This window comes from Salmo trutta, chromosome 25 (assembly GCF_901001165.1).
Source record: "Salmo trutta chromosome 25, fSalTru1.1, whole genome shotgun sequence".
NCBI classification, from domain to species: domain Eukaryota; kingdom Metazoa; phylum Chordata; class Actinopteri; order Salmoniformes; family Salmonidae; genus Salmo; species Salmo trutta.
The window spans coordinates 46,056,870-46,070,935 of record NC_042981.1 but is presented as its reverse complement, the minus strand read 5'-3'; the positions used below and the strand labels follow the sequence as shown (position 1 = coordinate 46,070,935).

The 14,066-nt window shown below is 41.4% G+C and overlaps 2 protein-coding genes across 6 annotated transcripts in view; one reads left to right on the top strand and one right to left on the bottom strand.

Moving 5' to 3' along the window:
- babam2 (BRISC and BRCA1 A complex member 2) overlaps positions 1-3,822 on the bottom strand; it is a 214,088-nt gene extending 210,266 nt beyond the window's left edge. The window contains exons 1-2 of the mRNA XM_029714084.1: positions 3,607-3,822; positions 2,973-3,127 (exon numbers count right to left, since the gene is read on the bottom strand). Coding sequence (XP_029569944.1) covers positions 2,973-3,109 — 137 coding nt within the window. The 5' untranslated portion in view covers positions 3,110-3,127; positions 3,607-3,822. The remainder of the gene's footprint in view (positions 1-2,972; positions 3,128-3,606) is intronic.
- Positions 3,823-4,026: 204 nt separating this feature from the next.
- rbks (ribokinase) overlaps positions 4,027-14,066 on the top strand; it is a 92,098-nt gene continuing 82,058 nt past the window's right edge. For 3 of the 5 annotated variants that reach the window (XM_029714090.1, XM_029714089.1, XM_029714086.1), the window contains exons 1-2: positions 4,030-4,153; positions 13,889-13,950. In XM_029714090.1, the coding sequence (XP_029569950.1) occupies positions 13,892-13,950 (59 nt within the window). In that variant the 5' untranslated portion in view covers positions 4,030-4,153; positions 13,889-13,891. Of the gene's footprint in view, positions 4,154-13,888; positions 13,951-14,066 lie in introns of all 5 variants that reach the window. The other 2 variants (XM_029714087.1, XM_029714088.1) reach the window with 1 other exon arrangement.

The following is a 14,066-nucleotide window of genomic DNA, read 5'->3' as shown; positions in this document are numbered from 1 at the left end:
CCTAATCTCAGTTTGTTACCTGTATAAAAGGCACCTGTCCACAGAAGCAATCAATCAGATTCCAAACTCTCCACCATGGCCAAGACCAAAGAGCTCTCCAAGGATGTCAGGGTCAAGATTGTAGACCTACACAAGGCTGGAATGGGCTACAAGACCATCGCCAAGCAGCTTGGGGAGAAGGTGACAACAGTTGTTGCGATTATTCGCAAATGGAAGAAACACAAAATAACTGTCAATCTCCCTCGGCCTGGGGATCCATGCAAGATCTCACCTCGTGGAGTTGCAATGATCATGAGAACGGTGAGGAATCAGCCCAGAACTACACGGGAGGATCTTGTCAATTATCTCAAGGCAGCTGGGACCATAGTCACCAAGAAAACAATTGGTAACACACTACGCCGTGAAGGACTGAAATCCTGCAGCGCACGCAAGGTCCCCCTGATCAAGAAAGCACATATACATGCCCGTCTGAAGTTTGCCAATGAACATCTGAATGATTCAGAGGACAACTGGGTGAAAGTGTTGTGGTCAGATGAGACCAAAATGGAGCTCTTTGGCATCAACTCAACTCGCCGTGTTTGGAGGAGGAGCAATGTGCCTATGACCCCAAGAATACCATCCCCACCGTCAAACATGGAGGTGGAAACATTATGCTTTGGGGGTGTTTTTCTGCTAAGGGGACAGGACAACTTCACCGCATCAAAGGGACGATGGACGGGGCCATGTACCGTCAAACCTTGGGTGAGAACCTCCTTCCCTCAGCCAGGGCATTGAAAATGGGTCGTGGATGGGTATTCCAGCATGACAATGACCCAAAACACACGGCCAAGGCAACAAAGGAGTGGCTCAAGAAGAAGCACATTAAGGTCCTGGAGTAGCCTAGCCAGTCTCCAGACCTTAATCCCATAGAAAATCTGTGGAGGGAGCTAAAGGTTCGAGTTGCCAAATGTCAACCTTTAAACCTTAATGACTTGGAGAAGATCTGCAAAGAGGAGTGGAACAAAATCCCTCCTGAGATGTGTGCAAACGTGGTGGCCAATTACAAGAAACGTCTGACCTCTGTGATTGCCAACAAGGTTTTGCCACCAAGTACTAAGTCATGTTTTGCAGAGGGGTCAAATACTTATTCCCTCATTAAAATGCAAATCATTTTATAACATTTTTGACATGCGTTTTTCTGGATTTTTTTGTTGTTATTCTGTCTCTCACTGTTCAAATAAACCTACAATTAAAATTATAGACTGATCATTTCTTTGTCAGTGGGCAAACGTACAAAATCAGCAGGGGATCAAATACTTTTTTCCCTCACTGTATGTAAAAATGCTGTTCATTGACTATAGCTCAGCCTTCAACACCATAGTACCCTCCAAGCTCATCATTAAGCTCGGGGTCATGGGTCTGAACCCCGCCCTGTGCAACTGGGTCCTGGACTTCCTGCCAGGCCACCCCCAAGTGGAGAAGGTAGGAAACAACACCTCCACTACGCTGATCCTCAACACAGGGGTCCTACAAGGGTAAATGTTCAGCCCCCTCCTGTACTCCCTGTTCACCCATGACTGCGTGGCCACGCACGCTTCCAACTCAATTATCAAGTTTGCAGATGATACAACAGTAGCTGGCCTGATTACCAACAATGACGAGACAGCCTACAGGGAGGAGGTGAGGGCCCTGGCAGAGTGGGGCCATTATAATAACCTCTACCTCAACAAAACGAAGGAGCAGATCGTGACTTCAGGAGGCAGTACGCCCCTATCCACAAAGCTTCAAGTTCCTCGGTGTACACATCACTGGATGGCTAAGACCCTCACAAATTTTTACAGATGCACAATTGAGAGAATCCTGCCGGACTGTATCACCGCTTGGTACGGCAACTGCACCGCCCATAAGAGCAGGGCTCTCCAGAGGGTGGTGCGATCTGCCCAACACATCACCGGGGGCACACTACCTGCCCTCTAGGACACCTACATCACCCGATGTCACAGGAAGGCCAGAAATATCATGAAGGACATCAACCACCTGAGCCACGGCCTGTTCACCCCGCTATCATCCGGAATGCGAGGTCAGTACAATTGATTCAAAGCTGGGACCTAGAGACTGAAAAACAGCTTCTATCTCAAGACCATCAGACTGTTAAATAGTCATCACCCGGTTACTCAACCCTGCACCTTAGAGGCTGCTGCCTTATGTACATGGAATCACTGATCACTTTAATAATGGAACACTAGTCACTTTAAATACTGTTTACATACTGCTCTATTCATTTCATTTATATATATATATATATAAAATTGTATTCTACTGTATTTTAATCTATTCCACTCCGACATTGCTCGTCTTAATATGTAAATATTTCTTAATTCCATTATTTTACTTTTAGATTTGTGTGCATTGTTGTGAATTGTTAGATACTACTGCACGGTTGGAGATAGTGAGATGCTTGTGTTCCTACACTCGCAATAACATCTGTTAAATATGTGTATTTGACCAATAAAATTTGATTTGAAAGATGAGCAACCCCATGCTTCAGCCTATTTATTTATAGCCACTATGTTGCATCAGTTGGGCTACAGGTGATAATGCTTATTGCTAACAGCATACCTGATAATATGGTCCAATATGTTAAAATCATTTTACCAATATGTTATTGGGCTCTTTCTGGAGGTGGAAATTATATTTTAGATGGTGTCAGCATAATTCGATTTTCATTCATTTTGGAGTAGAACGTCCTGAGCGCCTCAGTCATTCTACATAAAAATGAACTGGGGACACCAGACCCACTCTTCTTCATCTGAACTAGACAGGTAAAAGTGAATTCACACATCTGTCATATTGCTTTCACCTATCATATTTTTTTCAAATTAGTGCACATGAAAGAGGTGATATAAGGAAGAGAAACCACTTTAAACTATTGAAATGCACCACATAGTTTAATATCAACGGGACACAGACTGTCATTGAGCAGAGGTACTCACCCAGTCTTGAGGTCTGTGACACGCAGGCAGTTGGTGGAGTCAAGGCCCACTCGACCATTCCGCACCACACTGCACAACAAGGGGCGCAGCTCAGGAGAGATGCGGTTCAGTGCAACCTCAGGGGACATGTTGTTCATCTTCCACACTCAGGTTCTCTGGAAACAGCCCAAGACAGAGACCAAAGGGGCTTGCCATCATTAACGCAGTAGACACATCATTCAATCTCACAATGCATTGACTGCTATAAAATACATATTACTAAGACAATGCTCTTGTAACAAACAGTATGTCATGTATTCTGCAAGCTATGGTCAGAGTTTGTTAGATTAATCAATCACAGGCACTGACATTTTGACACAGACATCTTTCCAACACTAGCAATGTTTGAAGCATAGCTAGCTAACTTACTGCAATTGTATTCATGCAAAATCGAGTCAAATGAATGGCACAGAGATAGCTAAATGTATTCACTAACGTTCGTTTACTTTCATTTTGATGTGTTGTTGTCTAAAGTTAGCAGCTAACTAAATTTCCATAAGCAGTATTGGGAAGTTTTCCCAATAATTAACTAGAAAGCTTGCTAACGTTACATCAATTGCTGTCAGAGTCAGCTCAAAATTGGGAAATAGCTTACTTTATTGGAAATCCGTTTATTATTTTTACAGCAAATAATCGGTCGTCACTAGTTACCACGCTCCCAAAGTAAACCAATAAATACCACACTGCTAAGATTATGCGTAACCCTAATCTTAATGTTTTGTTTTAATCAATTTTTACACCAGCCAATTTTGACTTGGTGGTTGTGCTATACAGTGTAAACCCAAATCTTCCGGTAGATGTTTTTGGGGTCCTTTTCGGACCTCAAAGTCCATAGCCGGTGTTGCTTTTGCCGGTCTACAAAAGGCTCCTTTTCATCCTCTGCAAAATATATTTTTTGATACAACTCTTTTTTGTGTGTTATAATAATGATTCCATAGAATAGAGATTGCATTTTTTTATTTGGTCAGCAAATTCATTCGAAATGCATTATACGAGTCAGAACTAGCTTAGCTAGTAGAAATTCCAGAGCTGTCATTTTTCAACGTGTAACCAGAAGCTACCTCAGTGGCAGATACTGACTGTGCTAGCAGTGCACTTTGGCCACTTCATAACAAGACAGCGAATACAGAATTGGACATTAGGTAATGTGTTTATATCTTACATGTCCACATTATTTGACATAAATCCAAGTAACTTTAAGGGCAGTGTTTTTTGCTAGCTAGCAAAGTAAAGTTTAGTAAAGCAAACTAATGTCAGCCACTGTACCAAAGATTTCTAATTGTTCTATCTGTGACTGTTGGAATCATAGCCGATTAAATTCAACTCCGCGATTTACGATGGAGTTGGGCAAGCAAATAGTGTGTGCTTACAGGAGCTCCGATTTAGTTTTTATTAAAAAACGACTGATTTCAGCACCCTCCAATTACATATGACATTGTTCAGTGTAATTGCGTGCTGTTCTTTGTGTGCTGAAATCAGTCGTTTTTTATAAAAACGTCATTTTGTGACGTTGGAACTCCAGTCAGCCCACACTAGTTTCCGCCCCGCTCCATCTTCAATCGTAGAGTTGAGTTTAGCCGGCTGTTGGCAGTGGTGGAAAAAGTACTCAATTATCATACATGAATAAAAGTCAAGATACTCAGACATCATTTACAAACGAAGCATTTGTGTTTAATGAGTCTGCCAGAGCAGAGGCAGTAGGAAAGACCAGGGATGAATTGGACCATTTTCCTGTCAAAAGTACTTTTGTGGTCGGGAAAATGTATGGCGTAAAAATTACATTATTTCCCCTAGGAATGTAGTAAAGTAAATGTTGGCAAAAATGTAAATAATACATTAAAGTACAGATACCCCAAAAAACGACTTAATAGTACTTTAAAGTATTTTTACTTAAGTACTTTACACCACTGGCTATTGGAATAGCTAGCTACATGCAACCAATATTGCCAATGTCTGACACAGTGCACTATCTTCAGTCTCAGTGTGTGCATGAGTATTTAGTGTGGTGCTCAGTTAAGTCATAATGCCCAAGAAGCCAGTGTTGGGAGGATAAATTGGTACGGGTGTTGTTAGACCTTAGACGAAGTCAAGGGGCAAACCGTGCCAATATATCCTCCAAACACCGGCTTTGAGGGCATTGTCACTTTTATACCACGGGTTGCCAACATATTCAAATAATGATTTCCGTATTTTCATTAAAAATGTTATTTTGATGAATTTATTCATACTATTTCATCCTTCCACAACGTGCCCCCGCACATTGACTCTGTACCAGACCCCTGTATATAGACTCGCTACCGTTATTTTATTGTTGCTCCTTAATTATTTGTTCTATTTTTCATTTTTTAATTAAAACTGCATTGTTGGTTAATGGCTTGAAAGTAAGCATTTCACTGTGAGGTCTACACTTGTTGTATTCAGCGCATGTGACAAATACAATTCGATTAGATTTTATAGTCCCAAAACAAATCTAGGGTTGCCACCCAAGTTGCTCGTTTTATTGGTCCGGTTGCTAGAGACGCGACCCAGTCGTTCAGTCTTTTAGTTCTGTAGCTATGGACGCGACCCAGTCGTTCGTTCTAAATGTTCCATTGCCGTACTGTTAGCTCATCAACTAAATCTAACTTATTCACATCAAAAAGTGCAGGCAGAATAACAGCAAAGTAGACGCATTTGTTCAGGCTGTTTTCTAGTGACATTTATTTGGATACATCCATAACAATGTGCTCACTCGTCAGGACACGTTCAGAGGAGCTAGCTAACACAATCACTTCAAAGTGAATCTGAAAAGACTGCAAACTAGCTGCACTTCATTTCGTTTGACCTTTTGTCAATTGACATTTCTTTGTATATATCCATAAAAATGATACCAGCTGATTCATGATTTCGACTGGCTGAGAAACGCTGCCTGTCTGTCTGTCTCGTCCTGACTCCCAGCACGTTCATTACTATGGGACAGCTGGAGATCGAATTTGAATATTGAAACAATGTTGCAAATGTCAAAGAGACAGATAAGATAGCAAGGTTTATACGAATCTCCGCTGTTGAAAACGAAATGTTAGTCTAAAAGAAATGTAAGATAATGTCTAAATGTTTTTATAGTGGAGATGAAGTTTATAAAGTGCCTGGCTGGGTAGATGAGACAGTGGATTGCGCAGTCAGATGGAACGGTGTAAATAGGCATTTTAATGTCATTAGAGTTAGCTGGTGGTAAGTTGTGGTATAGACACCGACTGGAATGCGGTTTTAACCAATCAGCATTCAGGATTAGACCCACCCGTTTTATAATAGGCAATAACAAACTCTTGGACCATATAAACTAAAGTTAATCTTCAACAGTGAATGCTGTGTATGGCCTATTTCATGGCTGGTCCAAAGTTCCTAACCAGCAAGCCTCTATTGGCCTACTATGTGCTGTAGTAGCTAGCCAACTTTGTTTTCGTGCTTGACAATGAACAAAAACACAGAATAAGCACCAAGACAAGACTGCACAATGGAGGTAAAACTAAAATGGCAATGGACTGGAAAACCAGGACACTGATTTGCTACTTGTGCTATGTCTAGAAAAATTAGGAATGTTATGAGAAACACTGATTAATTACCATCATGCCCAGGCAGTGTGTGAAACGCTTGAATCCTAGGAGGAAACTTGATTTCTTGCATACTCTCTCCTCAAAACAATTAATTGGATGCAGTTTGGTAAGGAGGCACAAGGCAAGGACAGATGACGTTAGGAATCAAATCAACAAAAAAGCCTATATTCACATTGGGTCAAACTGTGTCAGTGTGGCTTTAATCATTAATTGCCATCATTGCATTGATCCCCTCTCAATGAGAAGTTGTCATAACCTGATGGAGTGGAGTGAGTGCCAAACTATACTAAACAAAAAAATAAATGCAACATGTTAAGTGGTGCTCCCATGTTTCATGAGCTGAAATAAAAAATCCCAGAAATGTACCATACGCACAAAAAGCTTATTTCTCTAAAATGTTGTGCATACATTTGTTTACATCCCTGTTAGTGAGCATTTCTCCTTTGTCAAGATAATCCATCCACCTGAAAGGTGTGGCATATCAAGAAGCTGATTAAACAGCATGATTATTACACAGGTGCACCTTGTGCTGGGGAAAATAAAATCCCACTCTAAATTTTCTCACACAACACAATGCCAAAGATGTCTCAAGCTTTGAGCGAGCGTGCAATTGGCATGCTGACTGCAGGGATGTCCACCAGAGCTGTTGCCAGAGAATTTAATGTTAATTTCTCTACCATTCTCAACCACTTTCGATGGCCACTGGCATGCTGGAGAAGTGTGGTCTTCATGGATTAATCCCGGTTTCAACCTTACCGGGCAGCTGGGAGACAGCCTGTATGGCGTCGTGTGGGAAAACGGTTTGCTGATGTCAACGTTATGTACAGCGTGCCCCATGGTGGTGGTGGGGTTATGGTATGGTCAGGCATAAATTACGGACAATGAACACAATTGCATTTTATCGATGGCAATTTGAATGCACAGAGGTACCTTGACGAGATTCTGAGGCCCATTATCGTGACATTCATCCGCCGCCATCACCTCATGTTTCAGAATGGTAATGCACAACCCCATGTCACAAACATCTGTACGCAATTCCTGGAAACAGAACATTTTGCCGTTCTTCCATGGCCTGCATACTCACCACACGTCACCCATTGAGCGTGTTTGGGATACTCTGGATCGACATGTACGACAGATTGTTCCAGTTCCCGCCAATATCCATAAACTTCGCACAGCCATTGAAGAGGAGTGGGACAACATTCCACAGGCCACAATCAACAGCCTGATCAACTCTATGCGAAGGAGATGTTTTGCGCTGCATGAGGCAAATGGTGGTCACACCAGATACTGACTGGTTTTCTGAACCACGCCTAGGGCTGTTATGGTGACCATATTACCGCCACACCGGCGGTCACAAGTCATGAAGGCAGTCAAATTCCACGTCACTGTTTAAACATGGTAATTAGTCTTCTCCAAGCTCTGATGCTGCTGATGGTCATTAGTAGTTGCTAACTGCCTGGTACTCACCACTCTGTTGTCCCTCTAATCACTCTGTCAATGCAAATGTAATCAAAAATCTAATCAAACACTTCATTAGAGTGGTGGCCTCTATTAAAAAGTGGAGTATCCCAACAGCTTTCTATAGGCTAGGCCTACTACAGTTGAAGTCGAAAGTTTATATACACTTAGGTTGGAGTCATTAAAACTCGTTTTTCAAACACTCCACAAATTACTCGTTAGCAAACTATAGTTTTGCCAAGTCAGTTAGGACATCTACTTTGTGCATGACACAATTCATTTTTCCAACAATTGTTTACAGACAATTATTTCACTTAAAATTCACTGTATCACAATTCCAATGGGTCAGAAGTTTACATACACTAAGTTGACTGTGCCTTTAAACAGCTTGGAAAATTCCATAAAATGATGTCATGGCTTTAGAAGCTTCTGATAGGCTAATTGACATCATTTGAGTCAATTTTGAGGTGTACCTGTGGATGTATTTCAAGGCCTACCTTCAAACTCAGTGCCTCTTTGCTTGACATCATGGGAAAATCAAAAGAAATCAGCCAAGACCTCAGAAAAAAACTAGTCCTCCACAAGCGCCTGAAGGTACCACGTTCATCTGTACAAACAATAGTACGCACGTATAAACACCATGGGATCACGCAGCCGTCATACCGCTCAGGAAGGTGACGCGTTCTGTCTCCTAGAGATGAACGTGCTTTGGTGTGAAAAGTGCAAATCAATCCCAGAACAACAGCAAAGGACTTGTGAAGATGCTGGAGGAGACAGGTACAAAAGTATCTATATCCACAGTAAAAAGAGTCCTATATCGACAACCTGAAAGGCCGCTCAGCAAGGAGAAGACACTGCTCCAAAACCGCCATAAAAAAGCCAGACTACGGTTTACAACTGCACATGGGGACAAAGATCGTACTTTTTGGAGAAATGTCCTCTGGTCTGATGAAACAAAAATAGAACTGTTTGGCCATAATGACCATCGTTATGTTTGGAGGAAAAAGGGGGAGGCTTACAAGCAGAACACCATCCCAAACGTGAAGCACGGGGGCGGCAGCATTATGTTGTGGGGGTGCTTTGCTGCAGGAGGGACTGGTGCACTGGAAAAGTGTCCTCCATTCACTATTTAACCCTGCCCATTTCGAGACATGATAATGGTCCATTCTAAATCAAAACCAATTATATCCATATATTATTTAGTATAAAGACAAGATTAAATCAAGAATGGTCTGTTAGGTGACAATAATTGCATATTACTTGTAAATTATGTATTATCACTTGTGATAAAAGCAGAAATACCTTACTTCCATAACTATTCAGACCCTTTGCTATATGACTTGGAATTTAGCTCCGGTGCATTCTGTTTCAATTGATCATCCTTGAGATGTTTCTGCAACTTGATTGGAGTCCACCTGTGGTCAATTAAATTGATTGGACATGATTTGGAAAGCACACACCTGTCTATATAAGGTCCCACAGTTGACAGTGCTTGTCAGATTAAAAACCAAGCCATGAGGTCGAAGGTATTGTCCATTGAGCTTCGAGGCAGGATTGTGTCAAGGCACAGATCTGGGGAAGGGTACCAAAAAATTGCTACAGCATTGAAGGTCCCCAAGAACACAGTGGCCTCCATCAGTCTTAAATGGAAGAAGTTTGGAACAACCAAGACTCTTCCTAGAGCTGGCCGCCCGACCAAACTGAGCAATCAGGGGAGAAGTACCTTGGTTAGGGAGGTAACCAAGAACCTAATGGTCACTCTGACAGAGCTCCAGAGTTCCTCTGTGGAGATGGGAGAACCTTGCAGAAGGACAACCATCTCTGCAGCACTCCACCAATCAGGCCTTTTATAGTAAAGTGGCCAGATGGAAGCCACTCCTCAGTAAAAGGCACATGACAGCCCGCTTGGAGTTTGCCAAAAGGCACCTGACCAGAAACAAGATTCTCTGGTCTGATGAAACCAAGATTGAACATATTTTGGCCTGAATGCCAAGCCTCACGTCTGGAGGAAACCTGGCACCATCCCTACGGTGAACCATGGTGATGGCAGCATCATGCTGTGGGGATGTTTTTCAGCGGCAGGGACTGGGAGATTAGTCAGGATCAAGGAAAGATGAACGTAGCAAAGTACAGAGAGATCCTGATGAAAACCTGCTCCAGAGTGCTCAGGACCTCAGACTGGGGTGATGGTTCACTTTCCAACGGGACAATGACCCTTATCACACAGCCAAGACAACGCAGGAGTGGTTTGGGACAAGTCTCTGAATGTCCTTGAGTGGCCCAGCCAGAGCCCGGACTTGAACCTAATCGAACATCTCTGGAGAGACCTGAAAATAGCTGTGCAGCGACGCTCTGCATCCAACCTGACAGAGATTGAGAAGATCTGCAGAGAAAAATGGGAATAACTCCACAAATACAGGTGTGCCAAGTTTGTGGCGTCATACCCAAGAAGACTCAAGGCTGTAGTCGCTGCCAAAGATGCTTCAAGAAACTACTGAGTAAAGGGTCTGAATACTTATGGAAATGTGATATTATTATTTTTATAGACACTACTGTTCAAAAGTTTGGGATCACTTTTTTCCATTAAAATAACATCAAATGTATCAGAAATACAGTGTAGACATTGTTAATGTTGTAAATGACTATTGTAGCTGGAAACGGCTGATTTAAAAAAAAAATGTATGGAATATCTACACAGGCCCATTATCAGCAACCATCACTCCTGTTTTCCAATGGCACGTTGTGTTAGCTAATCCAAGTTTAACATTTTAAAAGGCTAATTAATTATTGGAAAACCCTTTTGCAATTATGTTAGCACAGCTGAAAACTGTTGTTCTGATTAAAGAAGCAATACAACTGGCCTTCTTTAGACTAGTTGAGTATCTGGAGCATCAGCATTTGTGGGTTCGATTACAGGCTCAAAATGGCTAGGAACAAATAACTTTCTTCTAAAAACTCGTCAGCCTGTTATTGTTCTGAGAAATTAAGGCTATTCCATGCGAGAAATTGCCAAGAAAGTGAAGATCTCGTACAACGCTGCGTACTACTCCCTTCACAGAACAGCACAAACTGGCTCGAACCAGAATAGAAAGAGGAGTGGGAGGCCCCGGTGCACAACTGAGCAAAAGGACAAAAGAAACAACTGTCCCAGACTACATTTAGAATATTTATTTCTCACACAGAATAGATTAGGTAAACTTTTGTACTATCGGGATAGTAGATTGACATAGACTAGTGCTTTTGCTGTTCGTTAGGCCTTCTCATCTTGTTGGCTGACGAAAAGTAAATGTGGGCAATATCTTCAATATGCGCCTTGGTATTGGATAAGGTCGCGCGCAGTTGCGTCCCGGATGTGTCTTTCTTCACTTGCAGCCTGTGAGAAAGACCCGATCATGTGAAGGAAAGCCATGTGAGTGAGAGGTGCTTCGGAGCATGCAGCACTCAGGGAGAAGGGAATTATCATTATTATATTCAGCCCAAGGGCACAACGGCCACTGGCCGCAAAAGGCATGGATTTGTTTAGGGGGCATTACGGCCGCACAAAGGGGATGCCGCCGGGAAATTCAAGACATTATCAATTGCTTGTCAAATTGTGAATGAGAGACTGATGAAGTGTGTACGGCCTGCGCAATAAACAAAGCAGAGCTCATGCCTTTCATGCAACTTTTTTCAAATCATCATGCAGCCTTTCAATGTATTAAACATCTAAACATATAGCCCAGCATGTGTAGAACAACTAAAGTTACATTAATAACTCTTAATTAAGCATATACTGTAGGAGTACCTATTTATTTGTTAAAAGCTGCATGTGCGCACTGCCTCAAATCGTTTGGAGAAAATATCCTTTCAATTTAATCAGCTTTGTTCAATTGTATTCTTCATGCTATAAAATAATATAAAATAATGCCATGGAATTCTAAGATCTTGTCTGCTAAATGAACTAGTGTAGCCCATAGCCATATGGCATAGCCAGATGAGGACCTAACATAAGGACTTGTATGCTATTCTGTTCTTCTGAAATGGACTACATTTTCTTCATATCATGTTTCTTTAGACTTGTCTAAAATAAATAATGGCTTTATTATGAATGTGTAGGCTATATTACATGGATTTATTAGACTTTTTAAAATGTAAATGTATCAAAAGGTCTGCATCAGTAGCTTGTAGGCTATGTGTGGAAGCCAGTAGATGCTAAATGTGTTTATGTTAATTAACGGTCAATTACCGTGAGACCGGCAGTTACCAGCTGACAACATTTTGTGATCGCCACTCTCCTATCCACGCCCCTACCTTTTTTTTAAGGTGTCTGTGTACTCCCAGTCATTTGAAATCCATAGATTAGGGCCTAATGAATTTATTTCAATTTACTGATTTCCTTATAAACTCAGCAAAAAAAAGAAACGTCTTCTCATTGTCAGCTGCGTTTATTTTCAGCAAATTAGGACTTTAATTGCCTACCGTCTGTAAGCTTTTAGTGTCTTAACGATCGCTCCACATGTTCATTAATTGTTTATGGTTCATTGAACAAGCATGTGAAACAGTGTTTAAACCCTTTACAATGAAGATCTGTGAAGTTATTTGGGTTTTTACGGCATTATCTTTGAAAGACAGGATCCTGAAAAGTGGACTATTCGAGTTTATGAACTGTAACTCAGTAACATCTTTGAAATTGTTGCATGTTGCTTTTATATTTTTGTTCAGTGTAGGCTAACATTCCGGCTTCCATAATCCCCTCAGCTTTTACAAAAAATAGATACAAAGTATTTGAAAATGTCAAAATTTTTGTAATATAAAGTAGGCCTAATTTACCCCATCACATAATTGTATAGTTTATTTTATTGACACTTTTTCAAGTCATACACTTTCCATGTCCATCCTTGTGACACAACTAGGCCTAGGCTAATCTCCATGAATATATCACCTTTTGTGTCAGTTTAACCCAATGAAAAAGTAAGCTAACCTAATCATTTTTGCGCCCTTTGTTTTGTCAAGAAAGACCAGGTGTAATAGGCTAACTGAGAAGTTGACTTAACTCATTATGCAAGTAAACCAGAATCTGAGAGGGGCCCCACTGTTTTGAGTGGTCGGACATGCTTGCTAAAATTGTATCTGCTCCAATAGGGGTAGCACATCTAACAGCCATGGCTGAGGAAGACAATATGCTCAGAAATGTGGGAGAATTTAGCCTAGCTGTCCTAGAGCCAGCGGCCAGGCTTTCTGAGCCTTTTTACTGCTTTGGAGGAGATTTGAAGAGATTAACAGACAAGCATGAACTCCAATACATGCCAAGGATTGAATTAATTAAAGATTTTTCTGGGCTGTGTTCAGTCACGTGGTGCAGCATTGAAATAATCGCTGGGTTTAGATTGGCACCTGTCCAACTCTGAGAGAGCTGTGAATGCTCTATTTCTACCTTGTTCCAGTCAGTTCATGGTAATATGGCAAAGACTGAATTTCTTTCGAGTGCCGTTTCAGTATGATATGTTATTGTTGCTTGAAATGCCCCTAGCAGTGAGTACACTCTACGATTAGCCTAGGCATAGTTCTAAAAATGTGTGAAGAACCAGCGAATTCTGTAAAAAAAAATTAATCCCCTAAATCACATTACAATAAATGTTTTCCTATACTCATGTTGGCTCCAATTCTAAAAATGTCTGACCAGACTCTTAACGACTAGCCTAAGTAACCTTTGTTGAAAAGTGTGTTGCTGGGTCAAAGGGGAAGCTATGACAAATGTAATAATTTAGTTTGTACTTAAAGCTAAGCTAACAATGAACAAATCTCTAAAGTATCCATTGCCTCCTGTGTGTCTCTCTCCAATAGACCATGACGGAGGAGGCATTCGATGTGGTGGTGGTGGGTTCCTGTATGACTGACTTGGTCAGGTGAGTTAGTTATGGTATGCATCACATCACTGAGAGAGGGAGTGGATTTGCCTCAAAGTACTTTTGAGATCTTATGGGAACATTTTGTAGAAAGTATTGGGTCACATATCAGCAAT